Source organism: Anomalospiza imberbis, chromosome 1 (genome assembly GCF_031753505.1).
Source record: "Anomalospiza imberbis isolate Cuckoo-Finch-1a 21T00152 chromosome 1, ASM3175350v1, whole genome shotgun sequence".
NCBI classification, from domain to species: Eukaryota; Metazoa; Chordata; class Aves; order Passeriformes; family Viduidae; genus Anomalospiza; species Anomalospiza imberbis.
Genome location: NC_089681.1, coordinates 120,223,404 through 120,250,632, shown reverse-complemented (window position 1 = coordinate 120,250,632; position 27,229 = coordinate 120,223,404). Strand labels below are relative to the sequence as shown.

General features: G+C 39.7%; 1 protein-coding gene across 4 annotated transcripts in view; it reads right to left on the bottom strand.

Moving 5' to 3' along the window:
- IGF2BP3 (insulin like growth factor 2 mRNA binding protein 3) overlaps positions 1-27,229 on the bottom strand; it is a 110,984-nt gene that overhangs the window by 24,925 nt on the left and 58,830 nt on the right. For all 4 annotated transcript variants that reach the window (XM_068208845.1, XM_068208852.1, XM_068208859.1 and 1 more), the window contains 6 exons: positions 15,865-15,916; positions 15,708-15,771; positions 7,226-7,510; positions 4,920-5,054; positions 4,229-4,351; positions 1,703-1,838 (listed from right to left, as the gene is read on the bottom strand). In XM_068208845.1, coding sequence (XP_068064946.1) covers positions 1,703-1,838; positions 4,229-4,351; positions 4,920-5,054; positions 7,226-7,510; positions 15,708-15,771; positions 15,865-15,916 — 795 coding nt within the window. The remainder of the gene's footprint in view (positions 1-1,702; positions 1,839-4,228; positions 4,352-4,919; positions 5,055-7,225; positions 7,511-15,707; positions 15,772-15,864; positions 15,917-27,229) is intronic.

The window sequence follows — 27,229 nt, the reverse complement described above, 5'->3', positions numbered from 1 at the left end:
TCTCCACTACCCAAAGGACCCTCCTTCAAACCTGTTTCCTAGACACATGTACAGACCAATAACAGTAAAAACACATGGTAGGAAAAGCAGGTAGAGATCACTTCCTACAACTTAATCATCAAAACACATTTCAAATTTTACAGCAAGATATTCAGATAATAGTACTATTTACTTTCAGAGTGAACAAATTTATCAGAAAAACAGTAGTTTTGTCCTTATACTAAAAAGACAGCCCTGTAGAAATAGAGACAGATCATGCACAAAGCCCTGCTTTTCTTACACTGGGGGAACATATATGTGACACTATCCCCCCATCCTCCCTCCATTGCAAAAGATGAAGTGAGATACCTCCAGCAATTGCTGGGAAAGGATCAGCTATAAAGTTGCACGTCCCTTCCTGAGAAAAGTGACATCATCACATGGTAGGAAGCATTTGTTGTGTGATACAAAACTTGTCAGCACCCTTTTCCAGATTATTACTCAAAAACATTAATACGCTTTAGAAATATTTCAGCTAGAGAGACAGACAGTATCTCAAGGCCATTAAGATAAGTCAATCACAAGACACCAAAAAGCCTCAAAACTTCACCACCTCAGAAAATACCTTAATAATCACTACAAACTAAACTTGAAGTCTCTAGAGTAACAGAGTTCGTTTTTGGACTTTCCATACCTTTGTCAAATAGCAATGCAGTCTCTAACTCACCCCATGTTCCTGGTTGTTATATGAAACAAAAATACACCACTATTGAATACTTTGTTCCTCATGTGTAGCTCATATACTGCAATTTGCTTTGTGTGGGGGGGCAGGGGGGGAAGTGGGGAGAATATTCACTTGGTAGGACAAGCATGAATAACAGACATTTCTACAAAGTCAGGACTATTGTAAATTGAAAAAAAATATTTCCATTTTAAATCTAGACCATAAGATTTGGATATACATGCACATACAATGCTTTTCCTAACTATCAAAAATCTCAGTCGTTTCTCAATATGCATTAGTAATACTTTGGCAAACTAATGAGGTATGTTGTTTTCATTATATAATCACCAAACATCTTCAAATAGCTAAATGTCTTTATCATCTATACCAAGAAAAAAAACTTAATAAGACCTTCTTAAATTAAATAATTAAAAACAGGACGGATCTTTCTTCCACACATTATTGTGCTATTTATGTGATGAGACTGAATCACTACTTTAAAAAACATGCAAGCCAGAGCACATAAGCCACAACAGCACAAACACACCCTGCTTCAGGTTCTTGCAACAAGAAAAAAGTTAAATGCTCATTAATTTCCTCAAACTAAATAAAGTTCTCAGTTTTTCCACTCAAAAATAAACCAGAGGAAGACTCCATTAAAATAACACACAAATAAATAACAAAAATGCTTGCCCACACTCCCACAAATAAATGAGGCAACAGAGTGGCTGCAACAGAAAATTCTGATGTGATATTAGGAAAAAAAATCATCATGAGAGCAGTGAGACAGGGCACAGGCTGCCCAGAGACACTATGGGTTTTCTGTCCATGGAAGCGTTAAGGAGAATACAAGTCCCCACACAACCTGGTTTAACTTTGAAGCGTGGCCTACATTGAGCAAACCCACTGCTGGGCCAGGCGACCTCCAGGGGTCCCTCACACCCAAAATCCTTTGGTGGTTTTAGTCCCAGAAAGAGCCCACACCCGAAGAAAACTCACATTCATAGCAGCAATATCATTTTCATAGGACTCCCTGATTTTCTTCATGATTTCTTCCTCAGCCTTGGCACAAGTTTCAATACTGCCTTTAACTGTAATGGTCCTTTCCGGATTATAGAGTGTCAAGTCCTGCAATCTGCAAATGACACAGAAGCACAGTTAATTAGCAGACAAAGAAGATAATCCAGATTTATCACTTGAGTGCAACAACATCCAAGCATGTCGAGTCTGCCCTCCAAAGACTCTAGTATCAATTCTTAAGAGGGCTCAAACACAGTTCTCAGGCAATCTGGGGAAACTCTGTCCTCATGGGGAACACAACAAAACCCCCGCAGCGAGGTTTGGCCTGGGATGGCTGGGACATAGGCGCTGACAAAACGGGGCCACCACACTCTGGAGGAACACAGAGAGCTGCTGCAGGGCACTGGAGCAATGCCCCGTTTCACACTCCGCACCAGCACCACCAACAGGGAGAGGGGCTTCAGGCACTCATTTTAGATATCCCAGAAACACATCGCAAGAAACATTCTTTCCTTGAGAACTATAGCGTATTCCTTAAGGAAACTGGAGAAAAGCCCAGCCTCAGTGAAACTGCAGGGGATCCTCCAAACCCTCAAAATGGGGAAAAGAAAAGCCGTGTGCAAATCAACATTTGCTGCTGAACCCTAGTAACTCCTCAGGGAAAATGAAAGGGTGACAGCATTAAACCAGTGCTCTATTTGGCAATAAATGCTAACCTACTGTGATAACACGGATTAAACACTCTGCGAAGCCAGGACATAGCCACATACTGGGAAGAGGTAAAGCACGATGAGGAGTGAAGAAGCCATGGCAGGAAGGAGAGAGGAAGCAGCACCCGAGGCCTTGCCTTCCTGCACGGCGGGCAGCGTGGCAACCTGCACAGCTCAGCCAAGCAGTGGCAGGCACAGAACACATCCACTAAGCAGTCCTTAATTCTCCAGTGCATGAGCACTGAAGTACTGCCTCAGGAAGGAAAGTGATGGAAAAAATCCCAAAGAGAGGAAACACTTTCCCAAACCAGCTGCCTGACTCTAAATTGATGGACAAGCTTACCAAAAAGCCCGAATGAAGAGATCATGAGAAAGACTAATTAGAAATAGCAAAATCAATGGGCATATATGCTCTCATTTTTGTATTGATTACACCAGATGACTTCAGGGGGTTATTTTAGGCATACTATGACAAATAGAATCTTGAAGCCAAGATTTTAATGCAAATAAACCTTTAACTCGCTAAATTCAAAAATACTCTCTAGCTGTTTACAGACAATGTGTTATTTGTGTCATCATCAATAAAGACAAGTGGATTTCATGGAATAAAGATAATTTTTTCATGTACTCTGGACACATTTTTTCCCCTTTTAGCATTAATAGTCTGTGTATTGTTTGCAGACAAAATGTTTATGCAAACACATTCAAGAGAGCATGCTGGCCTTACAAAATCTATTCTTGAAGCACACTTATTTAGGTGCTTTTTCTCTATTTGTTTCTCTTCCTCAGACTAATTACACAAATACTTACACACCTTTAAGGAAGGCCTCAGGGTGCTTTCATCCAAATGTTTTCCTCTTTTTGAAGAGCCACATTGACTCCCAGCTTACTTGTCCTCATCTGAGCTATTTCCTGCACTACCTTTTTTTGTCTCCTGCATGTATTCACACCTCTTCATACATCTTCATATGTCTTCCAAACATTTTCCCTTTCCTACAGCCTGTAAGCCTAATTCTCACCCTTCCTGGCTAAAGCCAAATCCAGGATGCCTTCAAATGCTTGCAAGTCCATGCCAGAGCACTCATTATTCAGAACAGGAGGTCCTCTGAAGATATGACTCCAGGGTAAAACTACTATTGACTGCCAAGCTTCTACAGAGATGTTAATCTAATCAGTGATTTACAGATTTCCAGTAAAGGTGAAAACTCCTGTTTAATCTCAGCTAAATTTGAACAGGTCTCGGTTACCCTCACAAACTCAGACCAAAAGCTATTACTTTGCAGCAGACTAGCCAATGTATTGTAATTTGGCTGTTAGTGGCCAAGAGCGACAGACCTGCTACTAAAGATAAAGATACCATTTTCATTATTCATTTGCTCTATTTCTTTCCTTCTAGTCCAAAAAACTGATATATACTGGAAACGAAATCATCACTAATTTCACACATAGCTCAGAACTGATCCAGACTTATAGTTTCAAACACTCATCATTACATATGGTAAAATAAGTTAAAAACAACTGATACTTAAAATATAGTGTAACACAGGCTCCACATAGCCTATATTATTTTTAGGCTTGCTCTTGACTGAGTTTACAATGAAGACTCACTGTTTATGTAAAATTTAACTGAACTTAAGTAACAGTTTAATCCATATGATGGTAAGGCCTCTGAATGGCTGTAATCTCAGCCTTCAACACACAGAATATTTTTCTAAGAACTCTTTACCTGAATGCCCCACAGCAGCATTGCTGCCATTTGACATCTCACTGAAAGATTAAGCCACCAAAAACTTACGGCGATATTGTGATTTTAGTATCTGTGTCCTGTTCAATTTTCTTCAGGTTTCTTCCTTCTTTGCCAATAAGTCGCCCAACAAAGTTGTTGTGTGCCAGTATCTTCAAGGGAATTTCTTCTGTACTGTAATGCAAGTTATACCTAGTGAGACTTTTGGAGACCAGAGTACAAGCTTTTATGCATGTTATGGATTAATTTAATTTTCATAGAAATATCCACAATTCCCATTCGGATGTTTTCACTGGGTGCAGAATAAGTCCAGGTGCAATGGGCTTTTCAGCACTACCACCTATAGCTTAATTGCAATGCACCTTCAACTGAATAAAGCTCAGACTGAAGTAACCAGAGCTGTTGGGAGGGAAGAAATATATCTTAAAGCTTTTAGTGAGGGCTCGCAACTTGTTATGCTCGCTCAGACTAAAAGCTGTCTGTTGCTCAAGAAACTTCCGTATTTGGTCCAGTTCACCTCAAAATCAAAGCCAGACAAAAACTGGGATCATAGAAGCATGCAGGGGGCTAATTAAGCAAGTAGACTGTCCTGAAAGGTAAAATATCTCTGTTCCTTTACCTACTTACATACAGATAATAGCAAATATTCACTTGTTAATAGCTTTAAAGACCACATCTTTAAATGGAGCTAGTGAGAACTCAGAATTTTTAATGCTTCCACAATGAAATGCTTTTTACTCACAATTTAGTATCTTGAGCTTCCTTTTGCATGATCTCCATAATAATTTTACAAGCTGTTGAGCAGCCTTCAGGAGTTGAGTGGATGGTAATTGGTTTCTCAGCAGCACCTGCATTCTCTTTACGATGAATATCAATTCTTGAAAGAAAGAAAAACACTAACTGTAACCACATACTCTATGGTAAGCCTTGTGTATTTCCAACTGTCATAAAACTAACTTGTTTTGAGCTACCAGTGACTATATATTAGTAGTTTAATTTTGAAAAGCTTACAACTACTTAAGTATATCCTAAATACAAATTTGTGTGTTATGAAGAGCCTCTCCTATCCTGATTTTACCAGTTAACCCCACTTGTGTGGACACTGGGATCTCCTTTTCTTTGTAAATTCCCATCAAGATATTCAGGGGAGTTGTTAGACAGACAACGTGGTAAACCCCTGAAGACATCTCATCAAGCTTTCCCAGTGCTCCATCTCCAGCACCACTGCTGCACTTAGAATGACTGTGCAGCTGCAGGAGAGTCAGGCTTTGTCCCATCTTATTTTAAATACATCAGCAGCAGTTTCCCAGCACTCCTCTGCTAGCAAGTAGCATGGTAGTACTTTGCATCCATCCACAAGATTAGTTTCTTATACTTTTCCAGCCTGATTTTGTCCTTATATTACCTTTACTCTAGTTTAACCTCTACCACTCAAACTATTAGCCTTGTTCAGGTTTATGTAGCTCTAGGAATTTAATGAAAATGAATTATGACATGCATAAAGACAATGCCTTGGCTATTACTTTTCCCTGCCAATAACTGCACCTCACATATTCTTTCCACCTCTGCTTTTTGTTTTTATCCCTCTTCCACATGTAACAGCTGTTTTCTAACTGAAACAACCATGCAGCTTTTCAAGAAGCCCCTTTATTTTTGCAGTTCTTTCAAGTATTGAAAACTCATTCTGTTTCACAATGCAACGTTTTCCAAGAAACCCATCTTGGCAATCCTTGGTGGAACTGAAAGTAGATGAAATTTCTTTTAACCCCCAAACCAGTGAAAGCATCATTCTCAAAGCTGCATATCTGTAAAGTTAGCAGCCTGCAATTATTTCTGCTCTACCCACCCTTCTTCTGGATAGAAAAGCTTTCCTTATGCCAATCTTCTAGGATTTTCATGGTCCAAGAATTAGATGTTTGATATATCACTTGAAAAATTGGTTACCCGTAGAAAAACTACAACCAAGTCTTGTCAGGACCCCAGAAATCTCTTAAACCTGTGTTGTTAAACATGCTAAATAGTCTCCAGGGTTACATCGTACTAATGAGAGTTTGGAAGGAGCACCACGATAATCCTGGGTTTGGGGAGGGGGGGTAGGCCTGTTTGTTGGGGGTTGGGGTGTAATTAAAGAGGACTCCCTTATCCTCATTAACTACTCTCAAAATGGAGGCTCCCACCCACCCTCACTCTCCTCGCACACCGCTCATTCCCAGGTCCTGCCTGCTGCAACTGCGGAGCTGGGGGCTCCTACAGTGGGCTGCTGAAGGCAGCATTTTAATTCTCTGCTTTTACAGGTATCCTGGAAAAATTCTTGGGAAAAGAACCCCACCTCCCTCTGCATCTGTGCTGAGCTCTTCCTTGTGGGTAGGATTTAACATGCACTGGAAACAATCTCTTCCAGCATCTCTAGACCCCAGTGCTCTAAGCTTCTTAGGCCACTTAGCAGCTTGCTTTTTGCCTCCCATGCATTTCCTTTATCTGTGTTTTGGTGTGGTCTGCAACTTGATAGCAACAAATGTATTTTCCAGAATCAGAGGGGGGTAAGGTCTAAGAAGTAGTGAGGGGAGATAAAAAGGTTCTTTGTTTAGGGCTTTTTCCCCCCACATCTTGAATTGACAACATTTACAAATCCTAAAAATGCCCTAATCAAACTAAAACTAGAATAAACACTTGAGGTACACTTGGGACACCTGTGTACATCACCACACTGACTGTATGTCCCCCAGAACAACACATTACAGCTCTTTCAGTTTCACTTTTTTGTGCCAGAACCATATTAGTACATCGGTAAGCAAAACGCTCCAACAGAGTACTATCCTGCTAGCACTCCTCTTTTATAGAGGAATAAAAAAGTCAGCTAGTATTTGAACATGCATCAAGGACAGAATCCAGTCCTTAAATAAATATTGCAAAATATTTCCTGTTCTCTGTTATCTTAATTTGCTGTCTGACCATGCAGATTAATAATGAGGTTTTACAAATTCCTCTTTACACAAGCAACGATGACACAATATTAAAGCTATTAATCAGTTTTGTAAAATAACTTACTTGGACTGTGTCTGCTTGGTAATGTTTCTGATTGTTGCTCCTTCTTTCCCGATGATGGCTCCTACAAACTGTGTGGGAACCAGCATCCGTAGAGGAACGTCCGACTGTGGTTTCTGCCGTGTGGTTGCGCCGGGTGACCCTTGCCTGGGAGGACCCCTCTGGCCAAATCCACGTCTTCCCTGGGGATGTTGTTGTGGAGGTTGCTGGGCTGCCATCTCATCAGGGATGTATGCAACTTTCAAGGAATAGTTTTCAAGCTGAAACCCGTTCAGTTTTTCTATTGCTCTGTTTATTTGGAAAGGGGAGGAGAGAGGAGATTAAAAAAAGCCCCACGAGCACACGCAGGGCCTTATGAAATGATAAGTTATTCGGACATAGACTTCTGTCCTTTCTAAAGGAAAGGAAAACTAAAAACACATTCCAAGATGAAAAGTTACATTTTAAATTCTTCAGCCAAAATTTTGATTACACAAAGTCACCGTATTAAGAACTACAAGTTAGCTCTTGCTTGTTCTGGGCTTCTATGCACTTTAAAGGTTTTGCTGGTCCAACCCTATCAGCAAAACCTCACAGGAGACAGAGCTTATACACTCAAAAGCATTCTTTTGTCTGATTTAATTTAAATCAATTTCCCAAATAGAATTAAAGCTGCACCAGAGGGAAAACTTTTTAGCAGCTATCACAGCACCTTCATTAGGGTTTTTGCCAGCACAGCTATTTGGCTGGAGCTTTCACAATAACTGATACAGCTGTGACAGGAATGAAAAAAAATATTTTTATGAAAGAAGAAAGCACCTTCACCTCAGAAGGAAAGGAAGCACTCAAAGCCAGTCAATGGCATCTGAAATGCCCCTTAGATTGCAACAGCACCTTGCAACTTACTAATTAGTCATGTTGCAGGTAGGGTTAAAAGCTAACAAGGAAACTAAAGGCCCATGTCTATGTTAAATTCTCCATAAAAGTAAAGTGTTAGAAAGTATTTAAAATATTGTTTCAACTTCTCTTGTTCTTTTAGTAAAGCATCGCAGAGGGATACTGCCCAAATGTACCCAATCCCCTCTCACCATGGTCCCTCATGCTGAAAACCTCCTCGTCACTCAGCATTCCCTCTGCTCTGTCCCTCTTCCTAACCATGGACAAGTCTGCAGGTGCTCTTGGGTCTCCTCTTCACAGGAGGAACACAACTCAACTCAAAAATGACATATTTGCAGAAGGTAGAATACCTTCCACTCACAGAGTAGAGTTAATAACACTAAATATCTAGCAAACAGGAGGAATAACTAAACTACATGCAACGCATTGGTAAACCAGTGGTATAAAATAAACATATTTGCCCCAAAAAGGCATTTCATCTTCTGCTACAACAAGCATTACTATTCAGATTATCAGCAATATACTGACCACTGAAATATGCACTGATATGGGATAGTTTAGAAATGCCAGACTTACTATTGGACTAAAGATTACTGAGAGATTTTTTTAAAAACAAAATTTAAATTAAGGGCAGTAGTGGTGGGGAGGGAGGGAGGGAGTCTCCATCTTTTATTAAAAAACTCACAAGTATTTTCATTAAAAAGCTCCAACAACCATATGCTCTGGAGCAAGGCCTCTGAATTGAGAAACTTAACCCAGCCCCTCCATTCATGCACATTTGGAGGACTTTACAGCCAGTTTCCCAAACATTAGCCTCAGCAACACTTTTACTCCTGCCTCTGCTACAGAGATAAAGAATGATGATAGCCAATTGCCTACTTTTTCAAGGGCAGCAAGTGAAAAATACTATTTGTCTCCTGGGTGTCCCTTTTGACAGTCTGGGTCACGAGCAGTTGTTGAAGCCCAGCTAAGAAGTGGTATTTGGATACCAAGGATAACAGGTCCCTCATCTTGCAGGAGTTAAGCCAGCATCCTCAAAATACTGCAGTCTGACAGTGAAGAGCTTATAAGAACACAAGTAATTTGTGTCTTTGGAACAATGTTTAATAAGGGCTGATAATAAATAAGGCCCAAGGCAATGCCAATGAACAAAGAAAGTGAAATATTGAATAACTGATCACTGTTCATTAAATACTTCCGTTAACCAAATGAGACACAGGTCTTTTGGGAATTGCCAGGAGTGTAATTACTCCCATAATAGAAGAATCCTTTAAAGCAAGTGGCAAACAAACTGGATTAAAATTTGGTGAGGTTATTTCAAAGCTCACATTTTTAAACTTTTACTCCATGAATTTTGAAGAGCATTTTATTACACAATAAAACATGTTTACAAAACAGGAAGAGCATTAAGCAGACCAGTGAGTCTTGTGTGTCTATGGATTTGACTCAATTTTTAATTTCTGCATAGATTTCCAATGTCTGAAAGGCATTTCACTGAAGTCTCTCTCTCTCTGGACATCCTAATTGGAAAAGGGGTCTGAGACCTTTCCTTTTTATACACCCTGAACATGCTAATTTCTTGTTGGTTGCAAATATCCATGACCTCTATTTCTGTGTTGAGTATCACTGAAATCAACCAGAAAGCTGAATTGCTATCAGGAAGGGAAACGGCACTGCCAGACCATCCAGTTGCACAAGCCCTGTTTCTCTTGGAATCAAACATCAAGATGTTGGAGAGATAAACACCAACAATTTTGCAAGTGTGCTGATAGGCTCCAGATTAACGTCCATCCCAACTCATTTCCCTCCACGTACTTATTTGACAAGTTCAGACACTGCTTCTTTCCCAAAATGTGTCAGCCTCCTCTGGCTTTAAAATATCTTTGACCAGAATTCCAGCATTAACACCAAACCTGACAGTAAATCAGTGCACCAGACTTCTCTCTCTTCCTCAGAAGTGGTTGGGAAAGGAAAGACTAGGTTTATTGTTTACAACCAGCTTCATACCTATCATGCTTTCACACAAAACACTTCACATCAATAAGTATATATATAAATATATATATACATACACACACATATATATACAAATATATATATGCACCATACATTTCCTGGAAAGAAGGTTTTCTTCTTAGTAACAATTTCTAAATTGCTAAATGGTTCCATATGTCTATAAGTACCTTAAATTCAAAGCAAACTGAGAAAAGTTCATTTGCCATTGTGGAAAATTAATTAGGTCAACAGTGAACAATCTCTAGCCACCAAAGCCAAATGATGACATGGAAAAATAGCACACTAATTCACCCTGTAAGTCACCGAGTTCTCCATAGCACAGCCTGACTTGTTTTATAGTTTGAAATGTTCAAATGATGGGAAGTCAGAAGAATCAGTAATTAAATGCTGATCTCTCAAGCCTTTTGTGGAACTGATATTTCCTGGGTACGTGGTCCCATATTCTACACTGATTTGGGTACATATAGTGGAATGCCAAGATAACTGATTTGCAGTGGATGTAGCCCATACACAGTTCTAGTGTGTTTTTACAGGGAGAAAAAAAACCCCAGCTTTGGAAAGGTCCCTTTGGCTGTTGATTCTGGCCTTCACATTCCAATATTTGACAATTTCCACTAGTTTTTAAAGTACTGTCATACACTTTTCTTCAGTTGTTCTGGACTAATTTTTATCAATTTTGTGGCACAAAACATAGGGCTAAAATTAGTAAATGTGATGATTCAGCAGCGCTTCAGCACCATAACAAGCTCAATTTTAGAGGCATCTAGGCATTGCTTTGGGGGCCGGAGAGACAGATACAGAAGAAAATCCAGGAAGAGACAAGTGGCTTCTAGATGGATGCAAAATTTCTGTAGAACAACATCTAGGACAGCACTTGCTATCAGGAGAGCCAGCCCTGCTCTCAGGGGAAGTCTGAGCCTCAGCTAAAAGCAAGTGACCAGTTCTTCACAGCACCTGTGTGCTGTGACATCTGTTTCAGGCAAAGCTGAAAAATATAGTTGTCATTGCTGCAGTCCACCAAACACAGGTTACATCAAGCTCCTTTTGCAAAGCACATACTCTCAGGGACTGACCACCTTGAGAACTCCAGAACACAGCAACACCACCTCTGTCCTCCCACAAAGACCTCTGCCTTCCCAAATGCTGGGGGGTCTCCTTCCACGACCACACATTAATAAAGGCTATGCAGACTACCTCTGTCAGAGAGCACTGCTGAAACAAGCCACAAACCATCTTTTACACAGAGGCTAAAAGTCTAAGGAGTCACTCAATGAGGACAAAGATGGAGAAAAAAATCAGTTACCTGCCCCATTAAGAGGTGCTCTCCTCCCTGAAGTCATCCTTTGTAATTTATATTTAGTAAAAACAGAAAATGTTTCCATTTCACACACCAGCAAGAGCTGGTACACAGAAATCTTAGCATAGTTCTGAATTTTTTAATAAAATGAATTCATTAAGAGACTGCAGCAACTACTGTCTATGTACTGATAAGATGGATAGCAGCCTGGCTTATGTTCATGTGACACCTGCTCAGAAGCAAGAGTTCCTACATAAAAATGAAACCTTTAAACAAGTATTCTGTAAATTAGTCTCCTGAGTTTTTCCCCTCAAAACGACATCTCACCACTGTCCCCTCATGAGCTCCCTACAAGAGGATGCTCACCCAGCCTTCTTCTCCCTTTTGAGGCTAGTAGAAGTTAAAGACCCTAGATAAATTATTACAGTAAAAACACCCAAGTCTCGTGCTGGAAATCATTCTTCCCCTGATAGCGTGATGACACTAAGCAATAGAAGGAGAACATATTTCACTCCCACATGCAGCTTTTACATATACCACTTTTTTTCATCCCTGAACAGATACAATTGCATATGAGAAGACATACATGGCAAATTTTCTTTAGCATAATATTTTTTTAATATAAAATAAAAGTATTCACCATTACTTCTGAAAACAAAACCAAAACAAAACCAAAGCTTATAATATACCACTGAATTTTCAGTGTTATCATTCTTATGGCAACATTAGCCCTGACCCACAATGGCATGTAAAAATATTAATTATGTGAACCCTCATTTATTCAAGGATACATGTTGTGCACACACACACAGATGTGTGCTTCACTGAAAGGGTAATAAAATTTTTTTTGCAAGTATTCTGATTAAGAGGTGATCATCAGTCGACTCACAATCCTGGATAGAGCTAAATCTTGTAGCATATACACTGGAATCCTACACACTGGAATCTTTGGGGGAGGGAAAGAGAAGGTGGTATAACTTTTGAAGATAGCAGCCATAATTTAGGTGGCAGCATGTCACAAGGACACAGTCAGCATGTCCTGCTGGTTGCAGTCAGGGACTGATATCGGAAGAAGGGGGTTCTCTTTTGGCAAGCATGTCCCAAGCTGCCTCAGCACCTGCATGCAGCTGGTTGGGTTGTGCAGGGTGAACCACAGGCTCCAGGGCTCTATGCCTCACCCTCTCCTCTCTTCCAAGTATTCCACAACCCACAACATTCAATCATTGCCTATGCCACAGCAGAGCACGTGCTTTATAAAGCCCTCTCCCAGTTTCTGGGAAGGAGAGCAGCAGGGGCAGTTTGAGAGCTGGAACAAATCTCTCCTCCTCCCAAGTGCTTGCAGGAGAGGAGAGGAGGGATGTGGTGTCAGAAATGGTAGTGCCAGCCTTCTCTTTGCTACTCACAGTGCTAGAGAGCAAACGGTGGCTTTCCAAGGCCCATACATTGCTCTGCACATCCCTCCACAATGCTCCTGGGCTGCCAAAAAGTACCTGATCTGCCATGCTGGCTCCCTTGCTCTGGCCACATTGGCCAGAAGCGGAATCTGCTTTTTCTGACAAGACAGGCTGTGCCTCTCCAGCTAGGAAAGAGGTACCACTACAACAGGTCGAAGACACAGACCTATGTCCCAGCTAGAAGTCAGGAACTGTGCACATCTCAGATTTTGAGTGCTGTGTGCTCTAAGACTGCTTTCTCAAAAATACTGCAGCAATCTTCAGTGCTTTCATTTTCCAAGTTAATTTTGGATGCAGACCTGAGCATGCCACAACTGTAGTACCAGCCTAGAGGAAAAAACCTCTGCCACAACTACTTAAATTTGCAAGACAGAAGGCAGCTCAGTTTCCCAGCTGGGTGGAACCACAAGTTTTATTCAAAAGTACTGTCCTCCAAGCAATGCATACCACACTTGCTTAGAACTGTTTATCAAAAGTATCTCCAGACTGTGTTACAGCACCCTCACCACACACTGCCTGTACACACGCCAACAGTCATGGCAATGCCATACAGATATCCAGCAGGGAAGTAGCCAACTCTGCATGTTCTGTCAGCCAACACTGCTGTGAGGTTAGTGTGTGCATTGCAAAAAGTACAGCAGAGGTGCAGTTAGAACTAGGGACCCACTGTATGTGGCAGCATAGAAGTGTTCATGTCGTGGTGTTTGATCCAAAAGCTGTGGCAAAGAGCACCATTTACCCTAAAGAGCTGAATTCCAACCTACCAAGATTGTTACCAGCTGCTGACTCTTTGCAACCCTAAACAGCTTTTGATAAAGTCAGTTCTTGTTACTGCATGTCCTTCATAGGATGCCCAGCACTGCCTTTATCAGCTATCAACACTTGCACACTCCCTCTCCACTGCCACAGTCGTCCCCCACAGCCAGTTCCAAGCAGCAAAGCTAGGTCAGTGTCTGGGAAAACCATTTCACTGACACAGCACTGCAGTCATTATGGAAAACCCACACATATGCAGGTCCTGTAGTGAACCTTCATACCAATTCCTCATTTTTTTTCCCTAAAAACACCTTGATTTAGCCATTTCTCCTAGGGGTTTCTAAACAGTTGCAAGGTCACCTCCCAGACTCCATCTCAGCTAACATTTTTTGAACATAATATGGACTTATCTGCTTAGAAAACCTGTGTCACGTGAAAGCATTCACAAATGCACATCAGTGCTCCTCCACATTCCCTACCCATTCCAAGGAACCAAACTGCTGTCATTCAACCTGTATCGCTACAGCTCCCCTACAACATCCATGCTGCGTGCCAATTTGCCTGCTTCAGACTCAAGAGGTTGTCTGTTAGTGTCACATGGTTTCTTAGGAAAAAGAAAACATTCTCTTAGACACTTCTTCACAGTCTTTGCTTACCCCAGCATTTCCTTGCAATTGACCTTAAATTTTAGCACATAAAGCTGGGGAAGAAACTGTTGTTTGCATCTTCACAAGGGAGGGCACAAGTCCAGGAACGCACATCACAGATGACAGTTCAAAAAAAATATGTGCTTCTTTCAACGGTATTTTTAGTATTTCCTTCTTATATTTTCAAAGGAGAAACTGGCATACGTAGTATTAATCTGCTACATTGCACCATTGTAAATTTCTTCAGAACTAGAAATACAGCCTTTCTTAATTGCTATGAAACAGAATCAAAAGCAACAGGAGAACCTGAAGAACTTGTTAGAACAATTCAGGTTTTGAGAAAAGTTAAATAGGGAATTCAAGGAAAACACTGTTTCCTTCAGCTCCAGCTTACACAGGAGACACCACTGACACAAGTTTCCCATCACATTTGCTTATAATACATTTACAAGTAACCTAATGCTTTGGAAGATTAAATACATGTGTTGCATTCAAGTTATGCATGGATGATAATTACTTAATTATATGTACAAATATTATTTCATTTGTAGTTTTGAATTAATGCATACCATAAGCACACTCTGCATCTTAACTGCTGGTTTTAGTTTGCCACAAGGTGGCAGAAATTTCAAAGTTAAAATAGAAAGATCATTGTAGGCTATTCCATGAGTTTGGTTTTGTTTGACCTGCTATGACTAGAAAGAGAGGAAGTAAGCTTGTGTCACCAGGTTAAAACTTAAGAACCACACAAGTCATTTTTTTATGGTAGAGAAGCAAAATTAAATCTTTAGCATGGTACATAATACACATTTTAAAAGGAAAAGTATGCACAAACAATTATTAAGTAAAATATTTTTAAATTTTAATATCTAGATTAAACGTTCTCAGTTACTGAAGATATAAGCAAGAATAAAATATGTGGCCTAAATTTTTAAAATACCAAATAAATTATTTTAGGTATGCATATTACACCTTTTGTGTGTTTGGAAACAGCATTTTCTAATGAAAAAGCCCTGTATTCTGGTTAGCAGCTACATTTTTTTTTCCCCTGTAATTTTTGCTATGATTGTTTGTTAAGAAACATACAAAACAATGAACACTGCAAGAGGGCATCACTAAAACATGGCTAAAAAATATCATTAAACAGTAACTCCCATCCTCTCTCACTGGCAAATTAACTTTCTGCTCTCCCCAGTAAGGTAAATTTCTTCAATTTTTCCATTTTTTTGAGATTATTAATTTACTTTTTATCAAAATGAAAGAAAAGTTGATTTTTTTAAATTGTTAATTAATGTGAATTACAGACTTTGTTAAAAGTCAAGGCTTAACATATTGTTAAAATGGTGACATGATCAGAAGCAAAGTTACATATAAAGACACAACAACAAGAACTCCAAAATGCAAGTTAGGTGACAGAAACTACTAAATAAGATACTTACTGTCTAGCCTGGTCCTTATTGCCATATGTTACATTTACAACTGCAGTCTCCGTGTCAGTGTTCACTAGAAAGGAAAATGCAACAAAAGGAGGGTAAGTTCAGTGTGCACACACTTCCCACTACAAATTTAAAAGCAAATTGATAGTTGAAACAGTACCTTGCTCACAGTTCTCCACAGTTCCATACTGAGCTAACAAACTATCCAGCACCTATAAGAAGTAAAAGAAATTACAGATTTAAATTTTAAAGCAGAATTGACAAAACAAAAAAACATCTAAAAACCACCAGAATTTTAAAAATTATTGTAGGAGAATACAGATCTTTTAAGACAGCCATTCCAATAAAGAAGAAATTATTATTCCAGGAAGATCAAGTACACATTGCTTGTTTTCTCTGTCATACCAGAAACTCTGCATTTAAAATCTCATTAATGTGAAAACACCAAGTGTATCCTTAGGAAGGCATACTGGACTTTATATTCCAAACTTTAAAAATAAACCTCCAAGTCAGCTGTTCTCAGAGTGGGCTAAAGCAGAGGCACAAAGAATTAGAGAGCAGCAAATCAGAAATAAAACTTTCTCCGTGTTTTCCAAGAACATATATCTAACTTGGTCCCTGTTTGGAGTTATTGGGGTTTTTCCTCCCAACACACTTAGGTTGTACATAAAAGTGTTATTCTCTTCCTCAGTAGGGAAGTGTCCGTGCAGAGAAGGTAGCAAGAATAACCAACACATGAGGAGCCGTTACACAATTATTTGGCAGATTTCTCAAAGATCACCATGCCAGAGGAACCACTCACAACAGTATCTTCACCATTATTTGAAAGTCACAATTAATTTTTCCTTTGGTAGAAAGCTAGGAAGAAACAGGCAAATGTATGTGACAAGGGGCAAAAGGAATCTAAATTAAGTAGTTGTATTTTGCATAGTTTTATTCTTGTCAAATGGAGGATGAAGAAGGGGGAAATACACAAGCTTCTGGGGAAAAATCAGGGTGTCAGAGTACTCCAGTAAAAGCATTAACACACCCACAGTTGTACCACATCTAAAATTCACATGGTATAGAGTTTATTTTCTTCCTGGGGAGAAATAATGTTGCAGAAAATGGTGACTCTGGCAGTAACTAACACAGACATAAGTGCAGCATTGTGGTGTACTGCATCCTAACGTTTCGTCTCAAATTTAACTGATGCTGGAAAAGTCCACAATTTACACCAAGAAGTAAAAAAAGTAAGATTGCACTCCCTTCTGTAACCAAAATGACATTTCTTAAGCTTATCTCTTAAGGGGAAATGTAAGTAAGAAAGGGAGGAAACCCCTTTGGGAAAGGAAGAAAACAAGGAAGCAAAGATAAAAGGAAGGCAGTAGGCATTAAAAAAGCATCTGTGCTGCTTCCCGTTGCAGCACACTTCCCTTTGCTATAACCAGCAATCAAGTGTGCACAAAACCCCAGTCCCTAAAAATGTAAAAAGGTAAAATTCAGTCTACATCTTCACGACATTGAAATTCCTAAATTATAATCTATCAATCTACCACATACTTTTACTACAATGTAAAAGATATTTCTAAGATAAACTGCAATTTATATACCAAACCTGGAGACAACCTATATCAGTGCAATTTCCACTCTTTACCACCTACTAAAGTTTAAACTGCACATAGATGTTTCAAAGGTAACATTTCATACCAGGTATTTAAAAGTCAATGCAGTGCTCACCAAGTTAGAGCACTGCATTACTGCTTCTACTACAGAATTTCCCCGTGCTTCTTGCAGAGACTCTAGTAAGTTTTCTTGGCAAGAGTTTTGTTTTCATAGACAAGTTGTTAATTGTCCTCTCAGTCTACAAGTAGAGATTAGCCTAGTCTGAGAGTTTGCCTTTTCAATCCCCTAAAAAATAATTTTTCTGCTGCTCCTCAGATCTGACAATTGTATTCTTAGTGAATGTTTGCTCTGAAATTTGCTAAGTATTACTGAAGCAGAGATGCTCCAGGGGATTAAAATATATTAAAAGTCTCTGGAGGACGCTTTTAAGACAATTAAAACACTGGCACATATGAGTAGGAGAGTTGTGAGATCTTGCAGGTCTGCAGCTGTACCTCACACAAGCCAAGAGAGCCACAGCATGAGATTAGAGGAAAACCTTCTTCCACAGACTGCTTAAGGGATCCACTGAAACCACTGGGTTAACAGAATCTCAGGTGGGGTCAGGGATTTAAAACAAGAACAGCAAAGCTTTTCCTGGCTTAGAGATCCTTTCCGAGATGTGTAGTTGAAATAAGACACCAAAGAGTTCATTAGTCTGATAAAGTAATTCCTTTGTCCCTACCGTATGCCAACACATATGCTGTTCTACACTGCAGACCGTGCCACAACATGAGCAAATGTGTTTAGCTGTTATTATGTTTGAACTGTGCAGACCACCAGCTCATGGCCATTCTGCCCCAAAGCTGCATCATTTCCAAACAGAATTTCATTTTCATCCTTATTCATACAGGCAAAGAGCAGTGCTAGAATACCAAATGTACCGCAACAGTTTGTGGTACAAATCACCAATCAATTAATCTATATTTTCTATGGTTTGCTTGGTAATAACTAATCAATATTTTGTAAGATATTTCTATATTAAATCTATATTCTGGGCTAAACATATCTTTATATTGCGACCCACATATTAAAGTCACCATCTTCATTAAGAAATGCTTTAAAGCTAAATCCACACAACTTTTGAAAGACACATTTTCTCTAAAAAGTACTTTCAAGCATGTTGGTGATCAGCCATTGGAAAATTCTCAACACTCTATCCCTTGCATCTGCTCCCAGGAGCCTAAGAACCCAAAGACTTGCTTTGCTGTTAATGCTGAGGAGCAGCCCAGAATGGCATATTCAGCATCACACCCCTCTCTCCAGCAGGAGCTCTCCACTTATGCTGCTCCTTAATCATCTTCTGATCCATTTCGGTCAGAGACAGTGTCCATCTGGGCTTTAATCCAAGTGATTTGGGTTCCCATATTTTTAAAAGAGTTGCTTTACTGAACAGATTTATGAGAAGTTTCCTCAAAGGATTGGAACTTGCTTTAACCAAAAGGAGAAACAATCCTCTTTGGTCAAAGATACTTGCTCTCTACAGCACTGTCTTCAGGAGAAACTTGAATTTTCATCATTATCAGCCTCATGCAGCAGGATTTTAAGTGAGATCAACACTGCAGAGGTAGCCTTTTAACTAGACTGTACTTAAAATGCACTAGTATAAAAGTTTCAGCAGCAGTTGGGGTATGTGTGAGTGAGTGTGAGGACTAAGCTTCATGAGTGAGAACACTTTTAACTGAACCAGCTGATCCAGCTGGGAAAAGTCATTGCAGTCATATTCAAAGCCAGATCCTCTATTGTAACTCACTTTCAAAACACAGAACTCAATTCCTGCACGTGTTTCTTGCTTCACATGTATTAAATGCAACAGTCAGTTTCTATTCACATCTTTCATTTCTTCATACGTCTCTCACTATCTTTGCCTTCTCCCCTAATTTTTCTCTCTAGCCCAAAGCCCATAGTTCTGCTGCAAAACAAACATGTTTTGTTTGAGCTGCTCTTCCATAACACTCTTCGTGTACAGCCTTGTTGGGCAATCAGACCAAATTTCAAAGCCAAGTTGGTGGTGCAGCAGCAATTCTGATGAGCAGCTGAAAAGTTTATTTGTACAAATATTTAATCTAAGCTAGAAAAAAAGGTCTTTCCTTTTCTTGAGCTCTCCTTCTAGCAGTTGTCCAAATTGGGTCTCCTGCTCTTGTTATAGCACAGATGTCTCTCTCACAAAAAGCTGCAGTCTTATACTGTGGACTTTCATTCATCAGGCTCTAAAAGCCAATTCTGACTTCATTATAAACAGCATTACCCTACACCAAGCCCCACAAATCAAGGCTGCTTTACATGGAAAAAAAAGGAAGGAAACATTACTCTTCAGTGAAACCAAGCGCTTGATGCACACTTTAAAATAGCACAGTTCTCATACAGATTTCACAGGTTTAGAAGTAGCACTTTTGAACATATCAGAGCAGTTTTCTGCACTTTCAGAGCAGACTATTTTATACACATCATCTTATAGTGCTGTAGGACTTCTGCTGTACACTGTAAGGAAATTAGTCTCAAGACATCTGGTCTGTAAGCACAGTTATCCATACTGTTTCTCTCTCACACATGCACTTAGTGACAGGAATGTCACAGTGGTGCTGGAGAACCTGAAGTTATTTTCTCCATTAATGTAGACCAAATCCATTAGACCACCACCACCCCCTTGCTTCCATGACTCCTGTGTCATGTTGACAAGGAATTAAAATTACACAACACAACTGAAATCATAAATAGCAGGGGCTAAAAGAGACAGAAGTATTAGGGTAATTCAGTAGAAAAACCACATAAAATTTTTTGGCTGCAAAGACTTTGAGTGTACAATGTGATTTATCAAACAAGCAATTTTGATTAAATGGGGGGGAGGAATGGGACAGGGTGTGGTGAAGGAAAACAAAAGAGCCAGGTAAAGAAAGGAGGATGTGGGTGGGTAAAGAGCAGTGCTGATATCACAGATACTGAGCCTGGCTGAACCACAAATGCCATCTGCATATTTCAAGTACTTTCTTGATATACCCAAGTCCACCAAAAAAAAAAAAACCAAACAAACAAACAAAAAAAAACACCAAACAAAAATCGCCATAATGCCATTTTCCATTAATTATATTAATTGAGCCTAACTAGTCTGATGTGGCCCTCACCAGGCCCCGGTGTACTAGAATTTGCAGTGCAGCAGGAGCAGACCTGGCATTTTGTGACTTGGAGGTGTGACATTACCTTGGCAGAGGTGCCACTCCTCTCACAGCCACACCAGCTGCCAACAACTGACCACGGCAAAAAGGCTCCTCAAAGCACCTTCAGTTTGGCATTATTTTTGGTTGGTAAAAAGAAACAATATCCCCAACAAGATCCCAGTTAGCATGGCTTTACAAGGAAAATTAAAATGAAGAAGCCCCTAATAAATTCCTGGTGGCTGTTGTTGAAAGGTGTAATAATTGGATAACACTGCATTGCCTGAATGGAGATTGTGGCGGACAGGTGAGCTCAGCTCCAGGTCACCCAGTGCATCTCCCAGCCTGGGCAGCCTCTCTGCATCACTGCCATCCCTCCACAGCCCAAACATAGCAACTTTACCCATGTTCACCAAAACGGTCAGAGCATGCTGGCTCCTTGTAAAGGCAAAGCAGCATGGACATGAAACACCCAATTCAGTCTGCCAGGACACAGTTATTTTTCCAAAACCTCGTGAAGACATTTGAATAGGCATAGCCAGTCTGCAATGGCTCAGTGCACTGCAGCGTGTGGTGATGGTGTTTTTCATCTTGTAGGCCCTCCAAAACCCAGTTTACTGTCTCATGAAACCATGACCATAGTCTGGAAGAATCAGAAAAATAAGCCTGGAAGCTGCTGAAGTCATTGTTTGCACACACCAGAAAGGCAGCGCCTGAAAACAATAACTCTGGCTTATTTACCACATCCCATACAAACCCTGGAGTGAATTCTTCTCCTGGGAACTTACAGTTATATCCAAATGTTCAAAACTAATAATAAGTTTACCCTATAATACAATTCTGTTTAGGTGGCATTACCAGGGTTTTAAGAATGTAATGCTGAACCACAGAGAACAAAGACAAAATTGTCAAAGGAACTACTAATTGAGTGACCAATTTGGACACCAAGGGCTTGATTTTCCATAGTGCTCAGCACGTCTGTGTGTTCAAAGGGCAGCTTCAAAGCCACTTCTGGTAGTAAGGGGAACACAGCACTTCTGCAAGAAAGACCTCAGGCTCATCACAAGACAAGCTGAAGACACTGTTAGCAACTAATAGCAACTTCTGCTTAGGGAGGTTAGCACAGCACCAGAGACCAGAACATGCAGGATTCAGTTTGCCATGGCAACAAATTCAATTCCCCTAACCAAAAGGGTTTGTCTTCCTCAGAAGGGTTTGTAAAGTCCTCAACTGGCTACCAAATTAAGAAAGTGTGTGGTGAATAACTGGGTCACAACTCTTACGGACTGCTCATCTCCACTACACAGGCTGGACTTGGTGACAGCAGAGCCACCCTCTGGCCCTCAGCCCCTCCCTACAGTGCTAACAGCAAACACTAGGTCCTCATTTACCTTGCTGTCACTGTAGGACTTCTGAAATGCTCACTTAAAAGGAATAAGGAGGTAAGGGATGTTGTGGACTATTTCAATTTCGGTGTTTTGAATTAAGCGAAACATAGAAAGCAACTGAAAATAGGTCTCAGGTAAAGCATCATATGCAACTGTGAGTACAACTATTATAACTAGCTCCACCTACCACATGTGTTTAAGTATTTCCAGATAATACTGCTGGACCATTTAAATTTTTATATATATACACAAACAACCCTGTGTATATTTACAAAAGGTAGAGGAAAGAGGGCTAAGTGCTTTAAAACCACATTAATATTAAATAACATTTAAAAGGATCTGCCTTGAATCTGCTAAGTAAGAAATTGCTTAAAGTATAATTACTATAATTTACCAATAGAAGGTTGGTTTCTAAAAAAAAAAAAAAAAAGGAACCCAACAAGTATAAGCAACATGATAAATCATTACAGATAACATCAGTACGTAAGTATCAAAACTCCCTTTCTCTCCTTTTTTTCAAAAAATAACTCATGCAATAGAAAAATCCACTGAGAGAATAATATTCTAATAAAGCTCTGAAAATAGAAGAAATTTCAAAAGAAATTTTTGGGCTACAAAATTAGCCCAGGTGCTGAACACAGCACACAAAAAAGTTCTCATGAGCTTTCATGTTCCCACATTACACTCTAAGCTGGAAATAGTCTCTTTAATGTCTGATAAGAAAGATTAGTGTACATTATGCTAAGGATGCATGAGATGGAGAAAGAAAAATCATAGTATCAAGGCTGACAAATGGCATTAAATGGTCTACAAGGCTAAAAAAAGTACTTGAGAAATGTTTAAGAGAAAAGCAAAAAACCCCACTTATTAGATGCATGGGTGGCCTCCTTCGCAACGAGATTAAAGGGAGCAGGATAATTCAGTTTGGAAAGGAGTGAGAGGGAACATGATACCGGTATTATGAAATAACGAATCATGTAGAGGTAGCCAAATTGGCAGCTTCTATTCACCCTTCATTTAAATTAAATGAAAACAAGTTTGAAAACACAGAGAATAAGTATTTATGCAACGTTATCTGAATACAATTAAGCACCTCACAATATCTTCTACAATACTTCATTAATCTCCCCTCTCTCCACACTAAAGCTATAACTTCAAGAGCAGTTTTAGATAACACTGGAGTTTATGAGCCAGGTTAACACTAATGTTAACACTCCTGATTCAGTACCCATCCTTATTTCCAGAAAATTAAAAAGCACCGTCACACTGACTGGTCCTTAAAGGCAGGAACTGCTGTTTTATGGAGTTTATCCCCATTCCCAGTAGCTCCTTGTGGGCACTGTTGGGGCCCCCTCCTCCTCAGGCAGACAGGCTACCAGGACATTTCTGTGGCTCGGCATGAGGGAAGGATCACATGCCAGGCTGGCAGATGGGTGTTGTGAAACGTAGTAGGATGCAGCAGCAACACTAGCTCGTGTTCATCTGCCTCCTCTCGAGCTGAGGAGGACAGCTTAAGTGGAAACATTCTTCACTACTTCTACGATGTCATTTGTACTTTGCCAAAGGGAAAGAAAAAAAAGTTATAAAAGCATTACTATCCACTGAACACTCATTACCCAACTCTGATTAAATGATAGTCTACACAAAAGCAAGGGAACCAGCAAATTTTAAAAGAATGTTTGGAAGATACTCTGGGCTAAAGGATGATTTTTCCGCTTTACTCACAGCACTGTACCGAGATACAGTCAGTGCCTTATTGGCAGTTTCAACACTTTCCTGTGGAGGCATCAAGCACTGGTCTCCATCAGGAAGGCTGTGGCCCAGCCTGACAGTGCAAGCTGCTGTGTCCTGCTCTGGGCCATGAAAACTAGAACAGAATCATCTATGGTTTTTCCTTTCCCCTTCAACCTTTCACTCCTCTCAATTTTGCTACCTCCATGTCATTACAGAAAATGTGTTTTTAATTGCAAGCTTTATCAGGGAAAATTGTATTTCTCCTATACACTTTACTCTCTTTTGTCTGTGTGTGCAAAAATAGCACTTTAAAAAGCTATTTTCAGTAGCTATTTAAAAGTCTTGATGCCACTTCATTACTGTTTTACAAGGCTGGTTCTAGCCTGATATTTTTAGTTTCAGCACAATAATAGTTTGTGCATTCAAAAAAATGCCTTCTGTAAAGCTGGAATCCTGCAATTATAACAAATATCTGTCAGCTTAAAAAAAAAAATCAATTTTCAAATCATCTTTTGGAACCTATCAACAATTACAAATTCAGAGAAATCTCTCCACAAGGGCACAGGCATAATTTCAAGAAGGGGCCACATGAATTAAAAGTGTTCCCTCTGGTACAGATATGACTGTGCTTTGTAGAAACAGAGCCAAGCCAGAGCTTGATACCAGGGAAATCTTTCCTGGGAAGGTTGTCCCATATTTTAACATTAAGAATTTCTGCTAAGATGTGCTTGTAACCATCCAAAAATTATAGAGGGAATCACAGAGGAAAATCCTGTAAAATGGATTTAGTTCACAGATTAATGCAGATAAAAAGTATATTATAACTCAGATGGAGATCACATCTGAGACATTCCCTCTATTGTGCACAAGATGTAAAATGACAAGCTTTCACGAAAAAGATAAGTCCTTAACAACCACTTCATGAATATCTCAAATCTCTTTATAACCAGGAAAAACTATAAAAAGATTGAAGCATTTTTCTGGAGTTATAAGGTTCCCCCTCTCCCTTTTTAAAATGGTCATCCATAGGATGCATGCCATGCCTTTGGCTTCCCAGCACTTCTACTAAGGAGAGCACTGCTGTGGACCAGACATTTCAGGTTTGGCCTCTAAGCAAAGAGGCTCTGACATACAAGAGACTGCTGAAGGGATGGAGCTGTTGTTTGCTTTTACAGTGGTTTACAGGCACATGGGCTGCAGTGCTGCATATCCCCATCCAAAACTTTCCCTGAAGCTATCAGTATACACCATATACTTCACCTCTCTAGATATGCCGGCATGACAAATCTCCTGCCCTGAGTGCAGACCATCAGTAGCTGTCCTGTAACTCACAGGGCAGCCCAGTTACCCAAGCAGTTGTACCAGCTATACCTGAAATTATGTGAGTCAATCCCCACAGCTAGAGAAGACTTTTTCCCTTTTCTTTTTAACCCACCTCTCCTCGTTTTTGTGGCTGTTTCCAGGGAAAGGGGAGGAAAGAGGGCAACCTTACCTAGTCCCTTCTGTAAGGACTGGGCGCTGAAAAAAGTAAGTGGAGAGGAGTTGTAGGCAAGACTCAAGAACTGAAGCTTGGGATCAAACAAAAGCAAAAATTATATACACTTTATAACGAGGAGTGATCCTGGTAGAACAAATACACCAACTTCAAGTGCTGGAGTTACTTGAGCTGCAAAACTGAATTGAAATAAAATCCACAGAAAAGGTTTCCACAGTGCTAACACAGAGATGAAAGCTTTGCAAACAACAACAACTACATGCTGTCAAAGCCTTCAGACTTCAAAAACATGAACCTTGGAGCAAAGGGGAAACATAGGTTTTTTGAGTGCAGAAAATTTCTCTGGTAAAACATGTAATCTAGTGGCTACCTAATCACTCAGTCATAAAAATTAAGATGTACATATTCTAAGCACTCAAAACCAAGTTACTAAAATCTCCCTTAAAGAAACATTATAATGAAATTCTGTTGAACAAAAATTTACCAAGATCTGTGAGATTTTCCAGTCTACTTTAAAGAATCCCAGTATTAAGGCCAACTCATGCACTAATCTGACAGGTAAGGTTTAAGAGGATGTTTACAAATAGCCAGAAATTTTTGACTGCAACTATCTAAACTAGAAATTAAGTTTTCAAGATATGCACTATGTTAATAGCATTTGACCTATATGTAGCAAAACAAAACAATTCACAGTGTGAATGCCGAGTATTAGCTGACAGCTTATGGACTATGAATTACTCTTAAGAGTCAGTTTTGAAGGAGCAGTCAAATGAAGAGTAAGATCACTGGAACAATTCAAGGAAAAGGGCCACAATTAAATAAGTTAATTATACCTAGGGTGTAAGAGTGATCTTCACTTCCATCTACTTGCATTCAGGGCCTTCTACAAAGTAGTGAGCATTCCATTTGCAGAATGTATTCAGTCCCCAGCAAGCTCTCAAACATTGAAGCTTATTGTTCAACCACATTATTAATAAAATTAGAATGTTTCCCCTAATTTTAAAGGGGAAACAAAAGAAATGCAATCACAAAGGAGGCAAGTTTACACTGTTGCCCTCACTCTGCAGTAGTTATTACTCCATAATTATATAGAGCTGAAAAAAACCTACCCTCATTCCTTACAAGCATTGGAATTCATAGAGGAAAGAGGAAATATTAAATAATGTGGATGATATACAGTTTTGGCGTGTTTGCTGTTCTTTTATTCAGCAGAGCTATCCTTTGCAAAAGTCATCCTTGTGGCAAGGATCTGAGCAGTTTGGTTACACTAGACAGATACACATGGTCTTAAGGAAAACCTATCGACACAAACCTGCTGTTTTCCATAAGCCTGGACTCAGTTTTGATGCAACCTCTTTCTTATGCTCTGAACAGGCACTGCAAATATTTGTATAAGTGTCTCAAGTCATGTTTCATTGCTGCTCTGTAAGTAGCTGCACAAGCCATCCTCTGCTGAAAGTACTATAACTCTCTACAGCAACGTTTCCCTGAACATTAATAAAAACAATCTGTAGCAGTAAAATTTAAGAGTAAAGGTGAAAAGTACTGCAGAGCATAGAGAAGTTGTATGCCATTTACCACTTTCACATTTACTGTACAACAAACTGTGTTCCCTTATCAAAACAACTCCTTCTCCTTAAAAAAACTTAAAATTTAAATTTTTTTGACATTTAAAAAGCCAGCACTGTTTAAAATAAGGGAAGTAGGAGTGTAAATCCCAGAATACGCCTGTATGAATGCACACTTCATTCTGATTTTTCACTGATTCATAGCTAAATACTCAGCTCAACAGAAGGGGAATTAGATTTTTAGGCACTGAGGGAAAGAGTACTTCAGTGCTGTGCTACTGACATGGAAAAAAAGAGGAGGCAGTGTAAGAGGAACTAAGAAATCTTGGTTATTCGCCTGTTGAATATTTAAGGAGCCACAGATCTTGAAATCCTTGCTCATGGCATCTGGATAAGAATGAACATTCTATTCAGAGCTAAGGATAGCAAGAAGATGCAGAGAGCAGTAGTAGAAGGCTGCTAGAACAGGGGAAAATTTTATTTTGAAGCCTTAGAGGCACTCACCCTTCGCATGAGATCAGCAGCTGTGCATGACAAGCAGCAC